Below are 27,535 nucleotides of genomic sequence, written 5' to 3'. Positions count from 1 at the left end.
GGATACGATCTGCAGGGGGATCCAGGGAGAAGATTGGAGGAGGGGGTACATGGAGAACATTGGGGGGGGGGCGGGGGGCCAGCGGGTGCTGAGAAGGTGATCAGAGGTCGTTGGAAGTGGGATGAAGAGTCAGAGGTAGGTGGGGGTCCACCGTGGTTGGTGGGGGGATTGGCCGATCATGGGGGTCCTGTCGGCCAGGTGAGCTTGTTGGGCCTGGATGAAGCACTGCTCCTCTTCCGGGCCCACAAGCAGTGCAATAAAGGCTGTTGCCTCATGGATCCGGCCTTTCCCGCCTGCTTTCACCTGATGTGAATTGGAAGCGATGGGAAACCCGAACTGGTAAGGTTAAATTTATTTTATTATTCCAGTACACAAAATATCAAGTACCTCAAGTAGGTACATTGCCCTTCTAAGTATCGGCCCGCTGGCTTTAAGTGGGGGCGGGACTTCTTGGTGTCAGCTCTCCACACGCAGACAAACCTGCCTAGGTTAAACCCAGAAGCAGGCATATTGGAGCCAGGATGTGGTCCCACTCTGAAAATGGAGTATTTTTACTCCCCACCTGCCCCCAACCCACCCGTTCTTGGGGGTTAAGATTTACCCCCTTAAGCTGCCAAAATTAGCCAGTTGAATCAATGGAGAGACCATCAACAATATCCAGGTTAGAGGATTGATGGCAGTTTCTTAGACTTCAAGGTTGCCTGCCTCTTTAAGCTGTTGGAGGCACCTGACTCCTGCAGCAGCAGCAATTTCCTGGCCATCACCCCACAAGCGAGCTCTCAGGCTCTGGTGGGAATACCAGCAGGAGTCTGTTTAAAATAGGTAAATGAGGCCAACCCTGGGAAATTCGCTGCAGTCAGTGCTGGCTCAGTCAGGTGGGCGGAAATTCCACATTGCCGCATTTCTGGCAGCATGGCTGATTGAGCAGAATATCTTGGTTCTTCTGTCAAGACTTTCTTGTTACTGGGGCAAGCATTGCAATAGTACTTTTGAAAGATAGAACAACTTTAATCAGGTATTTCCTTTGTGTTACTTCCAGACCTCTGGTGAAGCTCAGTTCATCGAGGACTTACTGCCTCTTCCTAATGAGCTATTTGCAGTGTTTGTCCTAAGCACAGAGGGAAATGCAACTCTTGGCATCATTGATAGTACAGGAGCCATGGCTGTGCCTGGTGCTGCTGCAGTAAGTAGTTAATACTATTCGTGTAGTGCTTTGTTTACCTAGTTTAACAATATAGTCTTCTTAAATACAAGTTATGATCAGCAACTTTTAAAAAAATGAAAAGGAGAAACTGCAAATGCTGTACACTTGAAATAAACTTAAAAGAAAATACTGAAAACATATGTAAATACAGATGAATGCGTGGCTGGAGAGAGAGAGTGCAGGAGGGAGGGCTTTCGATTCCTGGGGCATTGGGATTAGTTCTGGGGAAGGTGGGACCTGTACAGGCCAGACGGGTTGCACCTCAATGGAGCTGGGACCAATGTCCTTGCGAGGTGGTTCACTAGTGCTGTGGGGGAGGGTTTAAACTAATTTGGCAGGAGGATGGGCACCAGGATGTAGCAATAGAAAAGAGAAACAAGCTGCACAAAGGATTGGAAGAGAAAGATAGCACTAGAGCAAGAAATAGTACGGTGGTAGATGGTACCAGACTAAGTGAGAATATAAGAAAGTCTAGGACTGGTTTGCAATGCATGTGTGTAAACGCAAGAAGCATGGTAAACAAGGTTGGTGAGCTGCAGATGCAATTAGCCACATGGGAATATGATGTTGTGACGATATGAAGACCTGACTCAAAAAAGGGCAGGATTGGGTACTAAATATCCTTGGATACTCTAGGCAAAAAGGAATGTGCTCTACTCTATGTTACAATGTTCGTGACTCCGGGAATTACATACACATACACACAACGTTAACACTTTTATTTGTCGAACTCAAGTTTCATAAACACAATTTTAGCACAACATGCATAGAGTTAATACTTAAGGGTTCCCTTTTATGCTACCCAGACTCAAGTCCTGGTCAGGCTTACCTTGCCCTAGGTGCCTCAGTTTGGTGACCAAACCAAGGACTCGTTCTCGACTGCAGTGCTCAGATCTCTCACTACCCTCATATTTATGTCCTGAATTATCGTGGCTGCAACATTATGATCAATTGTGTGCTAACCTCACTTAATCAGTTTAGTCAGTGGGTCTCATGACCCATCTTCTCATTAATAGTCAGCCTAGCAACAGTTTCCCAATTTAATACAGTGGCCATTCCACATGTCAATCCAACACAATGGCCATCTTACAATACAAGGTGTTCAGGAAAAATAGGGAAGGGAAGAAAAGAGGAGGGGGTGGCAGTATTGATTAAGTAGAATATTGCAGTGCTGGAGAGTGAAGATGTCCTGGAGGGGTCATGGACAGAATCTGTTTGGTTAGAGTTAAACAATAGAGGTGCCATTAAACTACTGGGTGTATTCTATAGACCACCAACTAGTGGGAAGGATATAGAGGAGCAAATTTGCAGGGAAATTACAGAGGTGCAAAAGCCATAGAGTAATGATAACGGGGGACTTCAACTATCCTAATATAGACAGGGATAGTAATATAAGGGGTAAAGAGGGGGAGGAATTTTTGAAGTGTGTTCAGGAGAACTTTCTTTACCAGTACGTTTCCGGCCCAACGAGGAAGGAGGTATTGCTGGACTTGGTTCTGGGGAATGAGGGGGGCCAAGTGGAGCAAGTGCAATGGCGAAACATTTAGGGAACAGCGATCATAGTAATATAAGGTTTAGTATAGCTATGGAAAAGGACACGGACCACTCTAAAGTAAAAATACTCAATTGGAGGAGGGCCAATTTCAATGGGATGAGAACTGATCTGGCCCGGGTGAATTAGAATCAAAGATTGGCAGGCAAAACTGTAATTGAACAGTGGGCAGCCTTTAAGGAGGAGATGGTTCAGGTACAGTCGAGGCACATTCTCATGAGGGAGAACGGTAGGGCAATTAAAGCCAGAGCTCCCTGGATGACAAAAGAGAGAGAGAGTAAGATGAAGCTGAAAAAAGGGGCATATGACCAATGTCAGGTTGATAACACAAATGAGAACCAGGCAGAATATAGAAATTTCAGAGGGGAAGTAAAAAAGGAAATAAGAGAGGCAAAGAGAGAATATCAGAATAGACTGGCGGCAAACATAAAAGGGAATCCAAAAGTCTTCTATAGGCATGTAAATAGTAAACGGTTAATAAGAGAGGGGTGGGGCCGATCAGGGACCAAAAAGGAGATCTACTCATGGAGGCAGAGGGCATGGCTGAGATGCTAAATGAGTACTTTGCATCTGTCTTTACCAAGGAAGAAGATGCTGTCAGAGTCTCAGAAAAGGAAGATGTAGTTGAGATACTGGATGGGCTAAAAATTGATAGAGGAGGTGCTAGAAAGGCTAGCTGTACTTAAAGTAGATAAGTTACCCGGTCCGGATGGGATTCATGGGGGAAGTACGGGTGGAAATTGCGGCAGTACTGACCATAATCTTCCAAACATCCTTAGATACAGGGGTGGTGCCAGAGGACTGGAGAATTGCAAATGTTACACGCTTGTTCAAAAAAGGGTGCAAGGATAAATCTACACTGACTACAGGCCATTGAGTTTAACCTCGTTGGTGGGGAAACTTTTAGAAACAATAATCCACGACACAATTAGCAGTCACTTGGACAAGTGTGGGTTGATTAGGGAAAGCCAGCACGGATTTGTTAAAGGCAAATTGTGTTTAACTAACTTGATGAGAGTTTTTTGATGAGGTAACAGAGGGTAGATGAGGGCAATGACGTTGATGTGGTGTATATGGACTTTCAAAAGGCGTTTGATAAAGTGCCGCATAAAAGGCTTGTCATCAAGATTGAAGCCCATGGAATAAATGGGGCAGTAGCAGCATGGATACAAAATTGGCGAAGTAACAGGAAGCAGAGAATAGTGGTGAACGGCCATTTTTCGGTTTAGAGGGAGGTGTACAGTGGCGTTCTCCAGGGTCGGTACTAGGACCACTGCTTTTCTTGATAAATATTAATGACTTGGACTTGGGTGTACAGGGCACAAGTTCAAAATTTGCAGATGACACAAAACTTGGAAGGGTAGTGAACAGTGAGGAGGATAGTGATAGACTTCAAGAGGATATAGACAGGCTGGTGGAATGGGAGGACACGTGGCAGATGAAATTTAACACAGAAAAATGCGAAGTGATACATTTTGGTAGGAAGAATGAGGAGAGGCAATATAAACTAGAGGGCACAATTCTAAAAGGGGTACAGGAACAGAGACCTGGGGATATATGTGCACAAATCGTTGAAAGTAGCAGGGCAGGTTGAGAAAGCAGTTAAAAAAGCAAACGGGATCCTGGCCTTACTCCGAAAATCCCCAACCAGCGGAAATAGTTTCTCTCTATCCACCCTATCTGTTCCCCTTAATATCTTATAAACTTCGATCAGATCATCCCTTAACCTTCGAAACCCCAGAGAATACAACCCCAATTTGTGTAATCTCTCCTCGTAACTTAACCCTTGAAGTCCGGGTATCATTCTAGTAAACCTACGCTGCACTCCCTCCAAGGCCAAAATGTCCTTCCGCAGGTGCGGTGCCCAGAACTGCTCACAGTACTCCAGGTGCGGTCCAACCAGGGTTTTGTATAGCTGCAGCATAACTTCTGCCCTCTTGTACTCCAGTCCTCTAGATATAAAGGCCAGCATTCCATTAGCCTTATTGATTATTTTCTGTACCTGTTCATGACACTTCAATGATCTACGTACCTGAACCCCTAAGTCCCTTTGGACATCCACTGTTTTTAACTTTTTACCATTTAGAAAGTACCCTGTTCTATCCTTTTTTTTTGGTCCAAAGTGGATGACCTCACATTTGTCTACATTGAATTCCATTTGCCACAGTTTTGCCCATTCACCTAATCTATCAATATCCCTTTGTAATTTTATGTTTTCATCTACACTGCTCACAATGCCACCAATCTTTGTGTCATCAGCAAATATAGATATGAGACTTTCTATGCCTTCATCTAAGTCGTTAATAAATATTGTGAATAATTGAGGCCCCAAGACAGATCCCTGCGGGACTCCACTAGTCACATCCTGCCAATGTGAGTACTTACCCATTATCCCTACTCTCTGTCGCCTTTCGCTCAGCTAATTTCCTAACTAAGTCCGCACTTTTCCTTCGATTCCATGGGCTTCTATCTTAGCTAACAGTCTCTTATGTGGGACCTTAATAAATGCCTTCTGGAAGTCCATATAAATAACATCCATTGACATTCCCCTATCCACTACTTTAGTCACCTCTTCAAAAAGTTCAATCAGTTTTGTCAGGCACGACCTACCTTTCACAAATCCATGCTGGCTCTCCCTGATTAACTGAAAATTTTCGAGGTGTTCAGTCACCTTATCCTTAATTATAGACTCCAGCATTTTCCCCACAACAGATGTTAGGCTAACTGGTCTATAGTTCCCCGGTTTCCCTCTCTCTCCTTTCTTAAAAAGCGGATTGATATGTGCAATTTTCCAATCTGGAGGGACAGTTCCTGAATCTAGAGAACTTTGAAAGATTATAGTTAGAGCATCTGCAATGTGCTCACCTACTTCCTTTAAAACCCTGGGATGGAAACCATCTGGTCCTGGGGATTTGTCACTCTTTTGTGCTATTATTTTCTTCATTACTGTTGCATTACTTAGGTTAATTTGATAGAGTCCCTGTCCCCAATACAATATTAGTTTTCTTGGAATTTCCGGCATGCTATCCTCTTTTTCGACTGTAAATACTGACGCAAAGTAATCGTTCAACATGTCTGCCATTTCCCCATTGTCAGTGACAATATCCCCACTTTCAGTTTTTAAGGGGCCAACACTGCTCCTGACCACTCTCTTTTTTCCTAATAAAAGTTCTTCGTATTGGTTTTGATATCCCTTGCAAGTTTCTTTTCATACTCTCTTTTTGTAGCTCTTACTATCTGTTTTGTGACCCTTTGTTGATCTTTGTATCTTTCCCATTCGCCAGGATCTGTGCCATTTTTTGCCTTTTTGTATGCCCTTTCCTTATGTCTTATACTGTCCCTTACCTCTTTAGTTGTCCATGGCTGGTTTTTTTTGGCAAGTAGAGTTCTTGCCCCTCAGGGGTATAAACCGGTTCTGTATCTCGTTAAATGTTTCTTTAAACATTTCCCACTGATCATCAGTCGTTTTACCCATTAACAGATTTGCCCAGTTTACTGTGGACAGTCTCTGTCTCATCCCATTGAAGTCGGCCTTACCCAAGTCTAGAATCTTAGCAGCTGATTCACTTTTTTCCCTTTCAAACACTACATTGAACTCGATCATGTTATGATCACTATTGGATAGATGTTCACGCACAGTTAAGCTGTTAGTTAAATCTGGTTCATTACTCATTACTAAATCTAGTATGGCTTGCCCCCTTGTTGCCTCCAGGACATAGAGTCATAGAGTTATACAGCACGGATAGAGGCCCTTCGGCCCATCGTGTCCGCGCCGGCCATCAAGCCCTGTCTAATCTAATCCCATATTCCAGCATTTGGTCCGTAGCCTTGTATGCTATGGCATTTCAAGTGCTCATCCAAATGCTTCTTGAATGTTGTGAGGGTTCCTGCCTCCACAACCCTTTCAGGCAGTGAGTTCCAGACTCCAACCACCCTCTGGGTGAAAAAGTTCTTTCTCAAATCCCCTCTAAACCTCCCGCCTTTTACCTTGAATCTATGTCCCCTTGTTATAGAACCCTCAACTAAGGGAAAAAGCTCCTTAGTATCTATCCTATCTGTGCCCCTCATAATTTTGTACACCTCAATCATGTCCCCCCTCAGCCTCCTCTGCTCCAAGGAAAACAAACCCAATCTTCCCAGTCTCTCTTCATAGCTGAAGCGCTCCAGCCCTGGTAACATCCTGGTGAATCTCCTCTGCACCCTCTCCAAAGCGATCACATCCTTCCTGTAGTGTGGCGACCAGAACTGCACACAGTACTCCAGCTGTGGCCTAACCAGTGTTTTATACAGCTCCATCATAACCTCCTTGCCCTTATATTCTATGCCTCGGCTAATAAAGGCAAGTATCCCATATGCCTTCTTTACCACCTTATCTACCTGTTCCGCCGCCTTCAGGGATCTGTGAACTTGCACACCAAGATCCCTCTGACCCTCTGTCTTGCCTAGGGTCCTCCCATTCATTGTGTATTCCCTTGCCTTGTTAGTCCCTCCAAAGTGCATCACCTCGCACTTTTCCGGGTTAAATTCCATTTGCCACTGTTCCGCCCATCTGACCAACCCATCTATATCGTCCTGCAGACTGAGGCTATCCTCCTCGCTATTTACCACCCTACCAATTTTTGTATCATCAGCGAACTTACTGATCATACCTTTTACATTCATATCCAAGTCATTAATGTAGACCACAAACAGCAAGGGACCCAGCACCGATCCCTGTGGTACCCCACTGGCCACAGGCTGCCAGTCACAAACAACCTTCGACCATCACCCTCTGCCTTCTGCCACTAAGCCAGTTTTGTATCCAAAGTGCCAAGGCACCCTGGATTCCATGGGCTCGTACCTTCTTGACCAGTCTCCTGTGGGGGACTTTATCGAAGGCCTTACTGAAATCCATGTATACCACATCCACTGCATTACCCTCATCCACACGCCTAGTCACCCCCTCAAAAAATTCAATCAAATTAGTCAGACATGATCTTCCCTTGACAAAGCCATGTTGACTATCCCTGATTAATCCTTGCTTCTCCAAGTGGAGACTAATTTTGTCCTTCAGAATTTTTTCCAATAATTTTCCTACCACTGATGTTAGGCTCACTGGCCTGTAGTTCCCCGGTTTTTCCCTACTCCCCTTCTTGAATAATGGTACTACATTAGCGGTTCTCCAGTCCTCTGGCACATCCCCTGTGGCCAGAGAGGTTCTGAATATCTGTGTTAGAGCCCCCGCAATCTCCTCCTTTGCCTCACACAGTAGCCTGGGATACATTTCGTCCGGGCCTGGGGATTTATCCATTTTTAGGCCTGCTAAAACCGCCAATACCTCCTCCCGCTCGATGTTAATATGTTCGAGTATATCACAGTCCCCCTGTCGTATTTCTATGTCTACGTCGTCCTTCTCCATAGTGAAAACAGATGCAAAAAATTCATTTAGAACCCCTCCTACATCTGCTGGCTCCACACACAGATTGCCATTTTTGTCCCTAATGGGGCCCTATTTTTTCCCTAGTCATCCTCTTACCCTTTATATACTTATACAACATCTTAGGATTTTCCTTTATTTTGCTCGCCAGTGTTATTTCATGGCCCCTCCTTGATCTCCTAATTTATTTTTTAAGTATCCCCCTGCACTTTTTGTACTCCTCTAGGGCTTCCTCCGTCTTTAGCCTTTTGTATCTGCCAAAAGCCCTCCTTTTTTTCCTAATCCATTCTCGTATATCCCCTGACATCCAAGGTTCCCTGGAGTTCTTGGAACCACCCTTGACCTTTACGGGAACATGTTGCCATTTTATGGTCTCAATCTCCCTTCTGAAAGACTCCCATTGCTCCGATGCGGATTTTCCTACAAGCAGCTGATCCCAGTCCATTTTGGCCAGATCCTGCCTTATCCTATTAAAATCGGCCTTCCCCCAATTTAGAACCTCTATTTCCGGCCCCTCCCTATCCTTTTCCATGACCACCTTAAATCTTACCGAATTATGGTCACTGTCACCAAAGTGCTCACCTACTAGCACTTCTTCCACTTGGCCGGCCACATTCCCTAGAATTAGGTCCAGTACCGCCCCCTCTCTTGTAGGACTTTCTACATGCTGGCTCAAAAAGCTCTCCTGGATGCATGTTAAGAATTTTGTACCCTCTAAGCCTTTTACACTCTGAGTATCCCAGTTAATATTGGGGAAGTTGAAATCCCCCACTATTATTACCCTATTATTTGCACAATTTTCTGAGATTTGCCTACATATCTGTTCCTCTATCTCCCCCTGACTGTTTGGGGGCCTATAGTACACTCCCATCATACTGCTGTAGAAAACTATCCCGAACACTCACGAAATTCACTACCTTTCTGACAGTTGCTAGTCTGCTTTTCCCAATCAATGTGAAGGTTAAAGTCCCCCATTAAGACCACTATGCCTTTGTTACACGCTTATCTAATCTCTGCATTTATACAATCTAGCACTTCAGAGCTGCTGCCAGGGGTCCTATACACAATTCCCACTATAGTCTTAGATCCTTTCCTATTTCTCAATTCAACCCATAAGGTCTCTGTTGGCTGCTTACTTCTCGTTATAGTCTCCTTTATCATTGAATTGATTTAATCTCTAATCACTAAGGCTACTCCTCCCCCTCTTCCATTTTCCCTATCTCTCCTGTAGACCTTATAACCCGGTATATTTAGTTCCCAATCCTGACCATCCTGCAGCCATGTCTCAGTAATAGCTATCATGTCATACCCTCCAATTTGAATTTGAACCTGTAGTTCATTTAATTTATTCCTTGTACTCCATGCATTTGTATATAGAACTCTTAGTTGGGCCACACACCCTAGCCTGACGACTGGCATTACCTTCATTAGCAAAACGGCATTCAACAGCATTACCATCACCGAATCCCCCACCATCAACATCCTGGGGGTCACCATTGACCAGAAACTTAACTGGACCAGCCATATAAATACTGTGGCTACAAGAGCAGGTTAGAGGCTGGGTATTCTGTGGCGAGTGACTCACCACCTGACTCCCCAAAGCCTTTCCACCATCTACAAGGCACAGGTCAGGAATGTGATGGAATACCCTCCACTTGCCTGGATGGGTGCAGCTCCAACAACACTCAAGAAGCTCGACACCGTCCAGGACAAAGCAGTCTGCTTGATTGGCACCCCATCCACCACCCTAAACATTCACTCCCTTCACCACTGGCGCACAGTGGCTGCATTGTGTACCATCCACAGGATGCACTGCACAACTCGCCAAGGCTTCTTCGACAGCACTTCCCAAATCCGCGACCTCTACCACCTATAAGGACAAAGGCAGCAGGTACATGGGAGCAACACCACCTGCACGGTCCCCTCCAAGTCACACACCATCCCGACTTTGAAATATATCGCTGTTCCTTCATCGTCGCTGGGTCAAAATCCTGGAACTCCCTTCCTAACAGCACTGTGGGAGAACCTTCACCACACGGACTGCAGCGGTTCAAGAAGGCGGCTCACCACCACCTTCTCAAGGGCAATTAGGGATGGGCAATAAATGCTGGCCTTGCCAGCGACGCCCACATCCCATGAACAAATTTTAAAAAATTCACCCAAAAACGTATATGTGAATCTTTGAATTAATTAATTTCTTCTCTTTCACATTATAGGTGCTGAAAGCAAAGGACATCCCTGGATCCAACACATTTATGCCTCCACCCAATGAGGTTGAAGAGATTTTCAGCAGTGGTCCTCTTCTATATGCTGGGCAGCCGATCGCACTGTGTGTTGCAGGTAAAATAAAAGTACATCTGCACTATCTATACTTTATTAAATTCAGTGGCCTAGAAATCTATGGGACTGCTTGAAATTGGTGCTGCCAGCTCATTATCATGAGTCAGGTGTGCAGCCAGCGCTGTTTATTGTCTGCGTTTCTGTTTTGGGAGGCAGGAAATCGGACTCGACTCACGCCACTTAAAGACAGCCAGCAGCTGTTAAAGAGGAGGTGCTCTCTGGCTGTCGGCAGCAGGGAGATGCTATGTAAGGTCTAAAATAGCTGTAGGAGATACTTGGAAGGCAGCTAGTTTCTCAGATGCAGCATTGGAGGCCCCGGTCCAGAGTGTTGACAGGAGGAGGGAGATCCTTGCCTCCCCCTCCCCCCCCCAAAATCAGGGAGCAGAAAGCTCTCCAGGCCTCCACCGCCAGTGGAATGAGGTTGCTGAGGAGGTCAGTACCAGGAGCTTAGCTCTCCGGCCATGGTTGCAGGTTAGAGGAGTGGTCTTCACGTGGTGAATCACTGGCTACAAGTACACAGTAGCCATCGCAGGGGGATTGGATGCCACCGGTGCCAGTTCACCAGAGGGCAAGATCACATATGAGCTCTGCTACAGAGGATTCAGATGCTGACTTCAAGCCTTTGAAGAAGGCTGATGGACATACACTAGGAAATGCTAGGTGCCCTGGGCAACCTGCCGGCAAGCTTGCGCATAATGGCTCCGACCATGGAGAAGTTCAGCTCCAATTTGTGTCTGAGTTTTGCGCAGAGCATAGAGACCATTCTGTCTAACTGTGAACGAGTGGCCAGCTCCATGAACTCAACAGTTGGGCCAGACTGCCCCGGCCTCGTCCGTAGCCGGGCTCTCAAGGCCCAGAGCTGCTCGAGGTCGGCCACCACAGCCATCTGAAGTGTCCTCAATGGAAGTTCAGCACCCTTCTACCTCCCAAGCTGTAACCACTGTGGATACACCTTATAGGAGCACCAAGATAGATAAACAAGCACAGAAGGCTTGCACATGGGTGATTCTTAATTATTCCTGTTAAATATTATACACCAATGGAATTGAGTTGTTGGATGAATTTTTTTTTCTAAATTTGGTGTTGGTGCTAATATTTGTTGTGAAGTGAGGGCAAGACCCATAAGGCTGGATTGAAGCAAATCAGTCGGATGGTAGAAGTAAGGAGGGTAGTGATAAGGATTGTGGGACAGTTGCTGTATTGGGGATGAAAGGGATGGTTCACGTGAAGCGATCTTGGATTAGCTGCTCTCAGTTCCAGCAGCTAGGGACACTGGTGGGCAGTGCTACACCTCTTCCTCCTCCTGCTCCACTGCCTCCTTCACCTCCTTCTGCACTTGCTGCCTGGGTGGTGTTGAGGGCTGTTCCCTCATTATCGCGAAGTCTTGCAGCACACGCCACAAATCTGGAAACACAGTCAGGGCTGTGCTGCAAAGCTCCTCCCTAACGGTCCGGGCAGCGGAAGCGCTGCTTGAGCATGTAGACGGTCGTCGATGTTTCTGGTGGCGGCAGAGCTCTCGTTGTAGGCAACCTTTGCGACTGTGCTCGGGTTCCTGACTGGAGTCATGAGCTGTGCATGTAGGGCATACCCCTTGTTGTCCCGTAGCCAGACTGTGACCTGATGGTTTGGTTGGAATAAAGGCGGCACAGAGGAGTGACGCAGGATGAATGAAGCATGACTGCTGTAAGGAAACCAGTGACAGACCTGCATGATCTGCTGCCTGTGGTCGCAAAGAAGCCTGTAAAATGGGTGCAGCGCGATCGAATTTCTAGGCTAATGTGTCCTGTCACGATCCATTGAAAGGTCCTATGTAACCCTTTTCCAGTGATGCCTTTAGGTAACACTGACCTAATAAGACTTTCGAATACTAAGTGACAATCTTTGACAATCTGTGATAATCTCTAACTGCTGCAGTTTCCTGCTTTAGCCATCGGGTGGCTCTTTGGAACAGTTTTTGTTTTCTCAAACTGCTCTCTGTCCGTCACATTTATTTACCATTGGTTCCCCGAACAGTCTTACATCAACCAATTAGATTTATATTAGCATTTACTCTACCAGTCTGCCATCAGGATCTGTAAATGTTACTGAGTGAATGAATTCACCTTTTCTTGTCCATTGTTAGAGAGCGATGAAGTACTCTCCACTTGGCAGGATATTAATACCAGTGTTCTAATAACAAACACAGCAATTCCCCATCCACCACACCTGTTACCTCCTCAAAGAACTCTTAACAGGTTTGCAAACACAGTCTTCCTTTTTGAAATCCATGAAGGCTGTTTCTAATTATTTTCTTTTCATCTAGATATTTAGTAATTTTTCTTTAATTAAAGATTCCAAAATTTTCCCGACAACAGATGTTAAACTAAGTAGCCTGTAATTACCAAGATTAGCTTTGATTCCTTTTTGAAAATGGCTGTAACAATAGCCATTCTCCAATCTTCCAGCACACACCCACTCTCAATAGAACCCTTAAATATAATTTCAATGGCTTCAATTATTTTTCTCCTGTTTCCCTCAGGATTCTTGAATGTATCTCATTAGCTCTCGGTGCGAAGGGTTAGGGGACAGAATGGGAGAGAGGATTTGGGGGGATGCATGAATGTAGGGGGAGGAGATGGGAATGGAGCTGCTGAGGGCCATATTTTTCCTGCACCCCAAACGCAGCCCAAGGACACTGGTGATTCCTTTGCTCAATGCACCACGCCGTACCTCTCACATGAAAGGAAAGAAGAAAAAGACAGGGAGAGAAGCAGAATGAAGTTAGGGAGAGAAGGAGAAGAGAAAGAAAACGATAGAAGCAGAAGAGGAGAGGCAGGGAAACGGCAACACACAAGACAACAGACAAATAAGAGAGAGGCCATTTAGCACAGGAATTAGTGTATCCATCAGGCTTTCTTGCTGCTTCTGGTCAACACTTGTATTCTAATATGCTCAGAGGTATAATCATGTTAAGGATGGGTCTGAAGACATTATTACTGGTAATTTTAGAGCTGTGAATTGAGAATCTGCTGATTATGGAATGCTTATGATTGTTAAGCTATCATCAGCACACGTCATTTCCTAAAGGTTTCATGCTGTTCATCATAAAGGACCTGGAATAAGTAACACATCAGGCCACAATTACCCTCCCACCTGGACCAAAAAAAACCCTCCCCTTACTCTGTAGATGCTGCAAGAAATGTTATCTAATTATGGCAGGGAGAAAAATCACTAACTCAAAACAATTTGATTTGTTGTGAGGCACATTTAAGGAAAGATATTAGAAGTTTTTCATCAAGTCATGGCAGTAATTGATTCACAGGGTGGAATAAGTAATTTAAAGGGTGTAGTTATTGAACATTCTTGATTATTGATCTCCCTTTTGCTGGTGAAGACTTTTTTTGGCAAAGTAAGGTTTTAATAGTCTACACTTTGCAGTCATCTGCCAATTTTCTTTATTGGCCATCAGTAATTGTAAAGGTTAGAGTTCTAAATCTGTGGCTTGTCGTGGTGTGCTAAAAGCCCAGAGATACCTACCAGAATGAGAGTTATGTTGAAGGGTGACAGCAGGGCAATCAGGCAAGAGGTCTCAATTGCTTGTTTGATTCCTTGGAATTAAAAATCCTCTAGGTCTACCTGCCATGTCCTCTCCTTCCCAGGATCATTTACAACACTAGAGCAGAGGAAATCAGAGATTCTGGCTGAGGAGCACCTAGGTTTGCACCCTCTGTTTCTGAGCATTGATGGCTCTGCTGGATCCCTTACAGATGGAATCTACTAATATGGATGGAGGGCTACTGTGACCTATGGATTAAGTTTGTCTTCTATGCTGAGACTACAACTATAACCTGCTGGGATGCTGTATTCTACCTATCTTGTATTTACAAACACTGCTAAGTCAGGAACTTTGACTGAACTCTTAAAGGGCATATTTTCCTCTCCAAATTTTAGTGAAAATTAGGTAGATAAAATAGAATTCTCCGCTTTACACTTGTTTCTGCTTTTCACCAAAATTAGCAAGCAGAAGGAAATTTACCTCATAGTGTCTAAAACTTTCCACCCACAGTTTGTAGAAAATCCTATTGCATAGCATTCTGTGGTATGCAGAATCACGAAAAGCACTTGAAAGGTCACGCCATTCGTTTGCCAATTGAGTCCTTAGAATTCAAACTTAATTCTAAATAAGCTCATATTGGAACCATTTTTGGGTCCATGGGCTTGTGCAGTCTTAGCTAGCTTTCATCTTGCTTCAAAATTCAAATAACTAATGGTGATTTTTAGAAGAACGACCCCTGTCCAATGAATTTGGGAAAGGGTCTTTAGTTATCTTGGCCTTTCTCTCTGGAACTCTCACCCTAAGCTTCTCCATCTTGCTACTTCTGTCCCCCAACTTCAAAAGCTCCCTCAAAAACAGTCTTTTTGACCATGCCATCAGTCACTTCGCCTCATTCACCTACTGCTTGGCATCAGTTTCTTCACTCTGAGAATTCATTGTTTTAAAGGTGCAATATCAATGTGTGTTGTTGTTGAATGATCATCTCACCAAAATGTCAGCACAGTAGTGTGAATTTTTCAAGTGATAAATAGTATCACTATGTGATTTTTTTCAAACCTCCCATGGATGATGGCAATTCCTAATTGTAATTAGAGGTTGTGTTTCTTTCAACAAATGAGGAAAACCATATCTACATTAGTTGATCTAACATTGCTGCTGAAGTTATGAGTTAAAAGTTCTAGAATTTTTAATAACAGGTACAAAAAATTTTGATCTTAAGTACTGTTGCAACCGCTGCCTAATCACATGGGAGTTAACCATACCCATTTTCATACTAAGATTCACAGCATCATGCTGTCCAAATGGTAGAAGCAGTGAAGGTCACCTACCAAGATCAAAAACCACCAATAACAACCCTTGATGAAGCTATTGAGAAGAAATCCTTCTACCCATCACCAGGAAAGGGGTTACTTGTCGGAGATCCTGTCGATGCTATTTCAAAATCTTCTTGCAAGGTTGAAGGTGAAATTAGAGCAGGTGAACAGTACCATTTCCACATGGAAACACAGGTAACGCTCCTTTAAATTTAATGGATAGAAATGACATTCATTGCATTTTTTATGACATTAAGAAGCACACAGTATACAATTTTGTTAATAAAGTTCATCCCTATTTTAGGATTGAAGTTATGGTAAAAAGCCCATGAATTCCAGGCCCAACCTTCTCGCTCGCTTCCTCTAAGCCCTGACTCCAAGCCTTGGCAGTGGACCTCATGGGATTCAGCACTGGATTCCTGGTTGATCCACGAAAGGCACTGGTGATGGGCTATGCAAGGAGCAGGTTCTCACCCCAGAGAGTAAAGGCCTACACACCACTGTTCATGCAGAAGTGGGATAAGTGATAGATGTGGAAGCTGGTTTAATCAACCATTTCTTTAAAAAAAATTATGGGAAGTTCCACGAGATATACCATAAAGAAGCATTGGAATGGCTTAGGAGTTGAGAATGAGCAGCATTGGGGGACAGACGTTTGCTGGCTCCTCCGTTTGATTTGGATGAACCTGAGCATATCCTGTTGAGTGAGGTGCGGTAAATCCATTAATTGCCGAAAGGACAAGACTTTATAGCCTTGATCTTTATGTAGGTAAACACAGCAGCTGTTTGAACACAGCAAAGTTCCACATCAGCAATGAGATAGATTACCAGCTGATCTGTTTAGGTGTTAGCTGAGGGATAAATGTTGGCCAGGACACCGAGAAAACGTCCCTGGTCTTTCTTGAATTGTACCATAGGAACTTTTATGTCCACCTTAACAGGCACACCGGGCCTCCATTTAATGTCTCATCCAAAAGACAGTACCTCTGACAATGCAGTGGTCACTTAGTATTGCTCAGTACTGCACTGAAGTGTCAACCTAGATTACATGCTCATGTCCTGCATTGGGGCTTGAACCCACAATCTTCTGACTCAAAGGTGAGAGTGCCAAGTTGACACAACTATAATTAAGTTTCCTGAAATATGGCCAAAGTCCTTGATAACTTGGAAGATGACATAGCAAGGAAGTTGGATTGGTCACGTACAATATATAGTAGTAAAATAATTTTGTCTGCGTACAGCATTACTTTGTATTGAATCTCGCCAACTCCATGGATGCCTTAGTTTGAATTTGAAATTGCTGTTGCCAATTGTTCTCTGACAAAGACAAAAAGAATGAGCTTAGTGTGGACTTCCCTATCTGGTCCGTCGTGAGGGGGAAATTTTGACGCTCCTTCCTAGCTGACCTGTTTGCCTCCCGTTCTGAAGCCTGCTGCCCTGAGTTGTAGGCCATGACCAATCCATTCTCTCTTCCCATATAAGGCCTGATCCCACCACGCTCCGTTCAGATATTCTCCTACCCTGTACAACAGCGCCGGGAATTTTCTCGGGCATTCTCCCGATTTAAGATCAACGGAAACCTCAGATAATCACCTAAACGAGGTTTCTACCAAAGTTACGGCAGTCGATCAGGAGAAGCTCCGGGGAAATCTCCAGCACAGGTGACTAGGTTACTTTGCTGAAGCTCTGGTCCTACTTTGTCCTCGGACTCTGCTTCAGCTCTGGGTTTCACCGCTCTATCTCCTCCCTTTTTAAAAAATAGTAGGATATTGATTGGTTTTAATTTTAAAAAGTTAAGAGATTTAATCGCAGTTTATGCTGTTATTCGTTAAGTACATTATTTAAAAGTAAATGTACATGCTAAATGTAAAGTTAAGTGCAATTTTGCATGTCTAAATAAACCAACAGAAGGAATCACAAATGAAGCATAATTACATTGAATATTAAAGTAAACTGAATTCCAAGCAAACATTAAAGAAAGAGGAAATTTTTTTTAAAATTGATTTGGAGAACGAACAAAGTACAAATAATTAAGCAATATCATAGGTAATTTTTAATATATTCTGACATTTTGTCATCGAGACACAGTTGTTCCCAGAATAAGGTAGTAGTTTGAGACGGGCACCTCGATCAACTCTGGCCCACTCTCTATAAACCTTGTTGAGGCATAAACTGAGTGGAGTTCAGTTGGGTTGGAATCCCTGTCCATTTTCCACTAGCCAATTTACACTGCAATAACAGTCGACTGGCAACAGAAAATCCAAGCTCTGCTGTAATCTATTGTACTGATGGACATCTGAAATACTTTATAGGATATCTGTGGAAATAAAACCGAATGATTGAAAGGACACCAAGTACTGTGTTTACGCCAGGGATTCTAATTTTTTTTAATGAATCAGTCTTTTATAATTTCTTGCCAAGTTGCTGATCTGTGACCAGATTGGGAGTGTTTTCGTTTCCAGGGTCACTAACCATTTGAATATTACATTTCCCCGGTGGTTTTCAAAATAAGTTACATTTGTGCCATAAAGCATCTATAAAATTGATTTTTTTAAAAAACATTTAAATTAGAATGAAACACATAGAACTGTATACTGTACTCTCAAGGGTCACTGCATTCCTTGTGAAACATTTAAGTGGATTATTCAGGAGATTTAACATTGATTAGCCATGGCTTAAATTAAGACTGCATGGGCGCTAAATAGGGCTGTGTAGCGCCCGTTGTTTCGGCACGATACGGCCTCTCCAACATCCAAGATGGCGTCTTGGCTGCTCACGCACGTTTCCAGCGTGACTTGTGCCGAATGCCATCTTGGTATAGGAGTTAGCGCATGCACAAATACTGAACGCCGGAAGTATGTAAAGCAGGGAGAAAATGGATATAATCAGTGTGCAACGCTGGTTTAAAGTGATAGACACCATTTTGGGACTTAATGCTCAACTCAACGCACAGTCTTAACCCTGACCATCTGAACGTGTCTTAGAGTGTCTGGAGGACCCCCACCAGCGCTATTTAAAGGGACCATGCAGGATTTACAGGTTAGTAGCTGGATTATTGCTTCTGGTTGCCAAGACATTTGTAACTGTTTTAGAGGCCTCCTAGACTTGAATACTAGGACTAGGGGAAATGGCCTAACATTTAGAACCAGGACGTACAGGAGTGAAGTTAGGAAATGCTTCTACATGCAAAGGATGGGAGAAGCTTGGAACGCTCTTCTGCAAACGGCAGTTGATGCGAACTCAATTGTGAATTCTAAATCTGAGATTGATCGATTTCTGTGAACCAATGGTATTAAGGGATATGGGGCTAAGGCGGGTATATGGAGTTAGGTCACAGGTCCACCATGATCTCATTGAATGGCGGATCAGGCTCGAGAAGCTAAATGCCACTGCCACGTGCTGCCTCCTGATATGCGCCATCTTCTCCTGCAAGAAAGTGGGATGTGTGTCTGGGTGATGCGCCTGTTATGGTTGAATAGCCGCCAGTGTGTGTGGCGTGAGAGTTGTGGGTGGGCAGCTTGCAACAATGGTAATGTGTAAGGATGAGAGGAACCATCGGATTGGAAGAGTTGAGTACTGATGGAAAGAGTTTGTTGGTAGGTGGGTGATGAGGGGTGTAGTGCTTGGAGCAGTGGATGCAGCTAGTGGTGCAGTTGGTAGAAGATGCCACTTGACAGTTGACCTCACTTACCTTGACCACTCGTGTCAAAGCATTGAACTTCTTTCTGCACTGCATCCATGTTCTTGATGCTGTGCACCTGGCATTGACTTTGGCCCCCCTGCCTCCCACTACCTTTTGAGGCCTCTTGCCTCTTCTCTTCCCCCCCCCCCCCCCCCCACCCCTGCAGATATAAGATGTCCTTCCTTCTGTCCACCTCTTGCACCAAGGCCTCTGGTGCATCAGCAGAGAACTTGGTGCATGCACTCTCACAGGCCTGGTACCAACTCAGATCAGCAGATTGGTGAGGTCTGGCATGAAGATTGGAGGATGTGGGATTTAGTAGTGCGCAACCTTCGTTCAATATTTTAACATAACTCATCAGTTTGTAAACATAGGGACGGGAGCTGCAGCTATGTTTTGCATGTGCCTGATCTCCGTGCAGACAGCAGACTGTTATTTTCAGCAAATAACAGTTACCAGCTACCTTTAAGGGATTTTTGAGCGATAGCCTGCCTTTAAGAGATTGGGGCTCCACCTGCTGCTGGACAGTGCGAATTGCATCGAAACCTCGTTCAACGCTGATTCAGAATGCTGCTTGCAGGTAAGTCCTCAGGTCTGACGAAAGTCTTGTCCTGCCTGCGCAGGGGCCATTGGGCGTGGGATAATAGCGAATTGCACTACTCCCACCCAATAATAGGCCCTATCCAATTTTTCCCCCTATAACTCCAGAGAGTATATTAGAAATCATTTCCTTAAAGGATCACATTTTTAATGCACTATTTATTTTCTGATAGATTTGTCGGTGTGTGCCTACTGAAGATGGTTTGGATGTCCAGGCAGCTAGCCAGTGGTTGAACTTAACCCAACAGGCCATTGCCGGTGCCATTGGAGTACAAGTCAAGGAGTAAGCAGATTTTTGTTTCTTAGCACATTGTGAATAATTTACTACAATGACTTTGCAGCTCACATTAGCAGTAATATTGGAAATCATACAAGTCAAGCTTTAGCATAAACACCGGGTAAAGTGTGGCATACATGTTTAATCTTTCACATCATAAATTATGTTAATCTCACAAAAACACTTCTTAGCAGAAAATAAATGAAGAGACTGTGACATGGCAACCACAGTTAACAAGCTACTTTCGTCTTAAATACACGCTTTCATCACAATATAGACTTTCTAATGAGTATGTTACCTATGTTTACCTATCAATAAATGACTATGCTGTCATTTTTATTTGTTTTCTCATTTTCTTTCCCAATTACTTCAGCTGTGAGTATTGGATAATACAGATCACAGACTTCATAACACCTGAAGCCCATGGCAGCCAAGAGGATGTTGTGTCTTGATTTCTTTTTCTTCATTCCATAGTTGCTTTTGAATTATTTAATGCGTTAGTTGATCACTCGTGGAGATCAATACCAAGTGCAGTATTGGGTCGAGCAGGACTAGAGGGTGTGGGGATAATTGAACCTAGGCAATAATCAGCAACCTTGGACAAGAAAGTATGGAAAATGTGCAGTTTGAGTTGGCGCTGTTCTGAAGTTTGTGACAAGGTGACGTTGTCAGGGTAACAGAAAGTAAAGTAGTGCTGCTGATCTATGGTTACCTAAACCAACAATATGCAGTGTTGTAGTAAAAATAGAAATGTTGGAAATACATAGCAGGTCTGTCAGCAGTTGGGAAGACAAAAGACAAGTTGACCTTTTGTGTTAATTGGTTTGTGTCAAAGGATCTACACCCGAAACATTAACCTGTCTTTTGTCTTTACGGAGTCAATGGACTGCTGCTGTGTATTTGCAGCATTTTTCTTTAAAAAAAAAATTGAGACTTCGAGCATTTGAAGTTTTAATCGCTCATGTACAACATTGTATTCTCCTTAACAGTTGCCTTTTACTCCAGTATTAACCAAAAATAATTCTAGGGTTTAATCATTTGGAAATACTTTTGTTTTCGCAGCATTAACATCACAACTAAGCGTTTGGGTGGAGCTTATGGAGGTAAAGCTTCTCGTGCCAACTTAGTAGCTTGTGCTGTAGCAGTGGCGGCCACAGTGTTTCGCAGGTAGGATTCAGCTGAATACTGTACAAAATGTACTGTTGGCTTCTTCATCATTTTGTAGTTTACAGAAACCTAGCATTATCAGAAAGAACAGGTAACATACTCTTTATTCCTACTTTTTGTGCATACATGAATTAATCCTATTAAAAGCTGGGATTGTTCATCCTAGAGCAGAGAAGGTTAAGGGAAGATTTAATAGTGTTCAAAATTGAGAGATTTTGATAGAATAAATAAGGAGAAACTGTTCTCATTGGCAGGAGAGCTGGTAACCAGAGGACACAGATTATTCACTATACTATAAGTGTCAAGTCCAGGGCAGGAGAGTCCCGAAACTTTCCTTGTGAGGCCTGGAGGAGCACTCCTGCCCTGGGAGACAATTGTGTGATAGACTCTTCTCAACCAGGGAGACAATAATGACAAACTTCACAACTATGTAACAGCACAAGCTGATGTCTTTTTCAACTCTGATGTATTATGCCAAATTATCCCTTATGCCTTAAGGGACAGCTGCTAGATCAGAACAAGCTAGAGTTGCATCATATTTTCAGAACTATGCCTCATTGTCTTTAGACAAAATTGCTTACTACTCCAGGATCAACCTGGAGGGCATGGGCTGCCCAAGGTTCCTTTTCTGCACAGCTTAGTGTCTTCTCATTCCGCTTTCCCCACCACTCTCTCCTCTGACAATAAGCACGAATAGATTGTGGATTCCTTTGTCTTTAAAATTGAGACTATCTGTGCGGTTGCTTCTTCCGCTAGCTCCCTTTTCTCTCTCCCCGTGCACCCAACCTCCTCTGGCTCCCCTACCTATACCTGATCGGCACTCTGCAGTTTCCTCATTTACAAGACCATGGGATATCCAACCCTGAGCAGAGCTTCAAACCACATAATTGTATCCATCACCAAGACAGTCTATTTTAACCTGCAGTGTCTGTGCTCCTACCTCAGCCCCTCCATCGCTGAAATACTTATTTGTGCCTTTGTCATCTCTAGGCTGCATTATTCCAATGCTGTCCTTTCTGTCCTCTCAAACTCCACCCGCTACAAACTCCAGCTTGTCGAAAATGCAGCTGTCCGTATTTTGTCCTACATTGAGGTTTGCTTGCCTATCACCCTTGTCCTTGTTAATCTACACTTGCTTCCTGACCACCAACGTATTAAATTTAAACTCCTCGTCTTTGTCTTCAAAGTCTTCCATGGCTTTGCCCATTCAATCTTGGCAGCCTCCTCCTGTCTTATACCCACTCCCGCACCCTTTGGTCTGCTGATTGTTATGTGATTTCCCCCCTCCCTTTGCCCTAACATTGGTGGAAGAGTGCTCAGCTGCTTTGGTCCCATTCTCTGAAATTCCATCCTCCACTTTACCACATTTTTGTTCTCCTTTTAAAAATATTAAAACCCATCTTTTTGACCAAACTTTCAGTCACCCCTCTTAATTTTGCCCTCCACTGTTCGGCATCTATTTCCTTGCTTGTTTCCATTTGTGAAGTGCTTTGTGATGTCTTCTTTGTCAAAAGTTCTACATAAATACAAGTTGTCATTACTTGATTCCTCCTATGAGATTGTAGTACAATTTTATTTTCCCTCTATTGAACCCATTTTTGGTCAGTCGAAGTACATGAGCACATGTGTTGCACTATGCTTTACTCAAATACAACCCACCGGAAAATGCAACCTGGTTGATGATTGGCCTTAATTGGAGAAGACAAGTCAGCTTTCATTTGAACTAGTATTGAAAGGATTTCTGACTAAACTGGAAATATCCAGTTAGGAATGGAGGTGGAGGTTTTAAGGATAACGTGAAAAGGAAATAATCAAATATTCCATGGAAAGTGATGGTTCCTGTGCTGCTGTGGTCAGGGAGTTGTCATCCATGCAAAACAGCTAGCTAGGGCTGGTTGTGGAGCTGGGGAGATAGATAAATCTCCCCAAAGTTTCCCTTGATTATCTTTGCAGAACAAAATGCAAACATTTTTGCAGGAGGTCAAATGGGTGGAGTAGAGTTCACAGTTGGATAGAATCCCTGTGGTCTGATGAAGATGTATCGTTCATTAATCAAACAGTTTTTTTCTCATTTTGTGCTTTCTTGTACATGACCACATTGTTCCCTGCAGACCTGTTCGATGCTTGATGGACCTGAGCACCAACATGAAAGCAGTCGGCAAACGCCATGGCTATATTTTCAAATACAAGGTTAGAAAAAAGTTCAAAAATCTCACACGTTCTGTCTTTATACCAGCTTTTGCTGGTTTGCAATGAACCAGAATATAAACATATGATAAAAGGGTATGTGTTTAACAATTGAAGTGTGATGAAGATTACATTTCACAGAGATAAATCAAGCATTATGTGGAAACATTCTTGCCTAACTTTTAAATAAGTGTTTGTACCAATCAAATACTTGAGGCAAATTCACAATACTGCTATTCCTTTACATTTGTGGTGCAAAGCCCCATTTGACCAAATATTGTCCACAGTAATGGGGTTTTTGCATACAGCTAATACAGCAATACAGTCTTTAGTGATCTGGCTGTCATATATCTACAGTACAGTCTGCAGTGATCATAGTAGTACATAATAACATAGTAATATGTTGGACAGGAGAAGAACATTGGTCCATCTATCCAATCCTTTCAAACCAGCTATCAGTTCCCTTGTCATGATTTTTGAACGTGTAGCCCTGTGTCCCATTTCCAAATAGTAATTCATCCAATCACTCTTTAAAACCTCTCATGATTTCTGTTGTACCACCCCACTGGTAGTTTGTTCCACAATTCTGTAACCCTCTTACTAAAACGAAAGCTGTCTAAATTTTCTATTTTCTTTTGACACTCCTATCTTTAAACGCTGCTCCCTTAGTCCTTTGCAAGATATCTTCCCGAGCATGCTGCAGCTTACACTTTTGGGTTTGTGCCATGTGTGCTATGGCCCAATACTAGTAATATCTGCATATTTGCATTCCTCCTGATACCAGAAAACTTCCTCTCCATTTTCTCTCGAGTCCTGTGGACCATTATTAACATTTTCTGCATTCGCTCAAGCCACTTGTTGAAATATTTTAATAAGGCTCCTGCCTGTTTTGGGCAGGAGCGTTGGCTGCCCATTTCAAGACCTGCTTGAAAATCGGGTCAGGCAAACCTCAGGCGGCCAGTGGGCGGTAGTTTTTTTTTCCCAAAAAATTTTTGTCTGCCTACTGTCCCCTTTTTCAGCATGAACTGGGCATTAGGCAACAAAAATCGCCCTGATTTTCAAATCCATTCAACATTACTTATCCACAACTGTTCATGTTATCTTGTCTCCTCTCCTATTTTTTTACATGGGATTAGGATCACTGCTCGTGTAAAGGATGAATACCAATATTGACTGACTGGGCTGAATAGCCTGCTTTTGTGTTGTAATTTCTATATCATTTACAATTGGTGGTGCTCTACACCATCATCAGCCTTGAATTTTCACCTAGTTTTCTCAATAATATTCTATAAAAAAGCCAATGAAATATAATAGCTATTGCTCCTGAAGAGCTTTTTATAAATGCTGCTAGTGTATGTCATTGACAAGTCAATTTGCACATGCATGAAATTTGTATATAATGATCTTAAATATGTAATCATTTGTTGGAGTGATGCACTGTTGAGGTCCGCAACTGCACATCCTTTGCCGAGTAGACATGTAGTCCAGTCAGACAGATATAAATCTATCGTAACAAATGATACTTTGAAAAGACAATTGTTTTGATTTGTTACAGGTGGGTTTTACTGAGGATGGTACACTAAATGGTATTATCATTACTTACTACTGTGACAATGGAAGCAGCCCAAATGACAATGAGGTTGGAGAAAGCTTCATGTTTTCTGATAATGGTAAAGTATCTCACTTAGGAGTTCAGTGTCAACACATCATTAACATTTGAAGCCTCAAATGATGTCAACTGTTGTTTCCATGAGTACTTTAAGCTGCAAACAAATGGGAATTTTTTTTGGTTAACAAATCCAATTACTAGACCTGTCATCTAGTTCATCTACAATGCTGAATAATGTTACAATTTGAATAACTAATGATTGAATAAAACCTACTGTGCTATTGCATGGCAAAAATTGGCCTTTACTATTGAAGTATTAAAGGTAGTTAACAAATTATCCAACAGGAAAGAAATTTGCACTATGTCTTTAGCCCCTGGTAAGGCCCTCATCTCCTTTCCCTTACATCCAAGGGATGCAGACCTGAACAGACTATGACAGACGACTGGTTTAGCTGATCATTGCCAGATCTGGCTGGACCACATAAAGCACTATTCCAGGATCATCCTGGAATGCAAAGATAACCCTGGATTTCTCTTCTCCACTACAAACGGTCTTCTTAAACCCCTCTCCCCTGACTCCTCCACCCTCACCTCCAATAACAAGTGCGAGGAGCTCAAGGGCTACTTTGTCACTAAGATTGAGACCATCTGTTTAGCTGTCTCTGCTGCTTCCCTCTCTTCCACTAGCCCACCAAGCCAAACTTCCCCTAAGGTTCTCCCCTGCCCTAGCTCTGCACTTGCATCTTTTTCTAGTTTCTCTCCTATCTCCCCTCATGCCCTCTCCAAGCTCATCTTGACCATGAGACCCACCTCCTTCTCCCTCGACTCTATTCCCACTAAACCGCCGTCCACCCAACTTCCCTTCCTGGCCCCCATGTTAGCTGATATTGTTAACGGTTCCCTCTGCTCAGGTACTGACCCCCTCCCCTTCAAACCTGCCATCATCACATCCCTCCTCAAAAAACCCACCTTTCACCCCTCTGTCCTTGCAAACTACCGTCCCATCTCCAACCTCCCTTTCCTCCCCAAAGTCCTCGAATGTGTTATCGCCTCCCAAATCTTTCCCGCAACACCATGTTTGAATCCCCCCAATCAGATTTCCGCCCCTGCCATAGTACTAAAACGGCCCTTATCAAAGTCACAAATGACATCGTATGTGACTCTGATCATGGTAAACTATCTCTCCTCATCCTTCTCGACCTGTCTGCAGCCTTTGACACGGTTGACCACACCATCCTCCTTCAACGCCTCTCCTCCTTCGACCAGCTGGGTGGGTGTGTGCTCGCTTGGTTCCATTCTTATCCATCCAGTCATAGCCAGAGAATCACCTGCAATGGCTTCTTTTCCTGCTCCTGCACAGATACCCCTGGAATCCCCCAAGGATCTATCCTTGGCCCCCTCCTATTTCTCATCTACATGCTGCCTCTCAGCAACATCATCCGAAAACATGACGTCAGATTCCACATATACGCTGACACCCAGCTCTACCTCGCAGCCACCTCTCTTGACCCCTCCACTGTCTTATTTATCTCACTGCTTTTCCGACATCCAGCACTGGATGAGCAAAAATTTCCTCCAACTAAATATTGGGAAGACCGAAGCCACTGTCTTTGTTCCCCGCCGCAAACTCTGTTGCCTAGCCACCGACTACATCCCTCTCCCTGGCCGCTGTCTGAGGCTGAACCAGACCCTTCGCAACCATAGCGTCCTGTTTGACCCTGAGATGAGCTTCCGACCACATATCCGCTCCATCACTAAGACTGTCAACTTCCACCTCCGTAACATCACCCGTCTCCACCCCTGCCTCAGCTCATCTGCTGCTGACACTCCCTTCCATGCTTTTGTAACCTCCACACAGGACTATTCCAATGCTCTCCTGGCTGGCCTCCCATCTTCCACTCTCCATAAACTTGAGCTCATACGAACATACGATTTAAGAGCAGGAGAACCCATTCGAACCCTCGAGCCTGCTCTGCAATTTGATAAGATCATGGCTGCCCTGATTGTGACCTCAACCCTACTTTCCCGTCTACCTACTATAACCGTTGACTCCCTTGTTAATCAGGAATCTATCTAACTCAGCCTTAACAATATTCAATTACCCTGCCTCCACCACACTCTGGGGAAGGAAGTTCCACAGACTCATGACCCTCAGAAAAAAATTCTCCTCATCTCCGTCCTAAATGGGAAACCCCTTATTTTTAAACTGTGGCCCCTAGTTCTAGTCTCTCCCACAAGGGGAAACATCTCAGCATCTACCCCTTCTAGTCTCCTCAGGATCTTATATATCAATAAGATCACCTCTCATTCTTCTAAACTCTGCTGCCTGTATCCTAACTTGCATCAAGTCCCGTTCACCCATCACCCCTGTGCTCACTGACCTACATTGGCTCCCTCTCCGGGAATGCCTTGATTTTTAAAATTCTCATCCTTGTTTTCAAATCCCTCCATGGCCTCGCCGGTCCCTGTCTCTGTAACCTCCTCCAGCCCTACAACGCTCCAAGATCTATGTGCTGCTCCAATTCTTGCCTCTTGCGCATCCCCAATTTTAATCATTCCACCGTTGGTGGCCATGCCTTCAGCTGCCTAGGCCCTAAGCTCTGGAATTCCCTCCCTAAACCCCTCTGCCTCTCTATCTCTCTCTCCTCCTTTA

The 27,535-nt window shown here is 43.8% G+C and overlaps 1 protein-coding gene across 1 annotated transcript in view; it reads left to right on the top strand.

The window, feature by feature from the left end:
- Window positions 1-27,535, top strand: part of LOC137320865 (xanthine dehydrogenase-like) — a 150,050-nt gene that overhangs the window by 86,965 nt on the left and 35,550 nt on the right. Inside the window, exons 14-20 of the mRNA XM_067982783.1 lie at window positions 1,040-1,183; window positions 10,389-10,512; window positions 15,326-15,555; window positions 19,816-19,925; window positions 20,982-21,086; window positions 23,198-23,276; window positions 24,829-24,943. Of these exons, the coding sequence (XP_067838884.1) occupies window positions 1,040-1,183; window positions 10,389-10,512; window positions 15,326-15,555; window positions 19,816-19,925; window positions 20,982-21,086; window positions 23,198-23,276; window positions 24,829-24,943 (907 nt within the window). The remainder of the gene's footprint in view (window positions 1-1,039; window positions 1,184-10,388; window positions 10,513-15,325; window positions 15,556-19,815; window positions 19,926-20,981; window positions 21,087-23,197; window positions 23,277-24,828; window positions 24,944-27,535) is intronic.

Source organism: Heptranchias perlo, chromosome 4 (assembly GCF_035084215.1).
Source record: "Heptranchias perlo isolate sHepPer1 chromosome 4, sHepPer1.hap1, whole genome shotgun sequence".
NCBI lineage: Eukaryota > Metazoa > Chordata > Chondrichthyes > Hexanchiformes > Hexanchidae > Heptranchias > Heptranchias perlo.
This window is presented reverse-complemented; position numbering and strand designations above follow the sequence as displayed.